This window comes from Trichinella spiralis (assembly GCF_000181795.1).
Source record: "Trichinella spiralis strain ISS 195 chromosome Unknown Scfld168, whole genome shotgun sequence".
In the NCBI taxonomy this organism is placed as follows: Eukaryota; Metazoa; Nematoda; class Enoplea; order Trichinellida; family Trichinellidae; genus Trichinella; species Trichinella spiralis.
Genome location: NW_003527107.1, coordinates 1 through 1306, shown reverse-complemented (window position 1 = coordinate 1306; position 1306 = coordinate 1). Strand labels below are relative to the sequence as shown.

General features: G+C 31.8%; 1 protein-coding gene across 1 annotated transcript; it reads right to left on the bottom strand.

Moving 5' to 3' along the window:
* Positions 1 to 792: 792 nt before the first annotated feature.
* Tsp_14269 (hypothetical protein) lies at positions 793 to 1262 on the bottom strand (the record flags this gene model as incomplete). Its single annotated transcript, XM_003371004.1, has 3 exons — positions 793 to 970; positions 1032 to 1109; positions 1170 to 1262. Coding segments are annotated over 3 exons (349 nt in total), but the record flags the coding sequence as incomplete, so codon positions are not given.
* Positions 1263 to 1306: the final 44 nt, after the last annotated feature.

The following is a 1306-nucleotide window of genomic DNA, read 5'->3' as shown; positions in this document are numbered from 1 at the left end:
CAACAGTTGCGTGTTATTGAAAATTTACATACCTTTTATTGGCACAGAACTGCTTAATATAATCACAAAATTATTTTACAATATGTCGCAATTTATGACAAGCATGGAATAACTTCCATTGTACTTACTGGTGGATTCCTCTGCAGATTCGAACAAATACTATGCATGAGCTCAATAATTTGACATCACTTGTGAAATTATTTATTTTCCTAGCATTCGTAATGACGTTTCACCCTGGGCGATTAAATATTATACTAATTATGCAAATTTCCATTGCATCGTTGTTACTCAGTGAAAGTGCAATCAAATAGCCACACGTTATACGAATCAGAGCGAAATCAATGAAAAACATGGCAATTATGATCGTGCAAAGCGCATTGGACATTAAAGAGCCCAGCCATTGCAAACCATGAATGAAACACTAATTGCATTATATATATATATATATATATTTATTTATTTATTTATTTATTGGATTATGTGATTTGGAAATAATTTTTTTTAAGTAAACGTTTGTTGAAAAATCTTATCTCATAACTGATATTAAACGATGAAATTAAATCACAGTATTCTATTTCTTTTCAAACAATGCATTCCGCAATGAAAAAGCAATTGTAGGCTGCCGGTAGATAGTTTCCGGCAGTAATAATAATAATAATAATAATAATAATAATAATAATAATAATAATAATAATAATAATAATAATAATAAATTATACAACAATAATTTAACTATGAGTGCAAGGTGATAGTTAGAATAACAGAAATCAGTTGTGTTACAAAAAAAACGGGTTAAACTCTTCGAGAAGCAGAATTCGAACGAGATCGTGATCGCGAACGCGATCGATGACGTGAATTTGATTGTGAACGAGAACGTCGGCTTCTGCTCTTCCTTCCCTTCAATTTCATCCGCCTACTGGCATCCCGATGTGAGACCTTGACTTTCTTGCTTTTTGATTTTTTCCTTGAGCTAAAGTACATGCAAAATTAATTTTACATACACTATTTCTATTATATTTCTAATTTCATACCCACTGGCTGCTTCGGAATCTGATGATCGAACCGATGATTTATTCCATATTCGAAATTTTCCAAAATGCACCTCCTGCCTTAAATACATGTAAAATGATGCACAGTGAGCATAATTTGTATGATTTGTAATTTCTTACCCAACGGCAGAGCTGCTCGACTTCTGTGTTGTACCTTTTTCATTACCTAATTTATGTTTAGCATCGTATTGAGCAATCACAGCTTTTCTCTTTCTACAATAAACGCAGAATAAAATTTATAAGCATTATTCCAATGA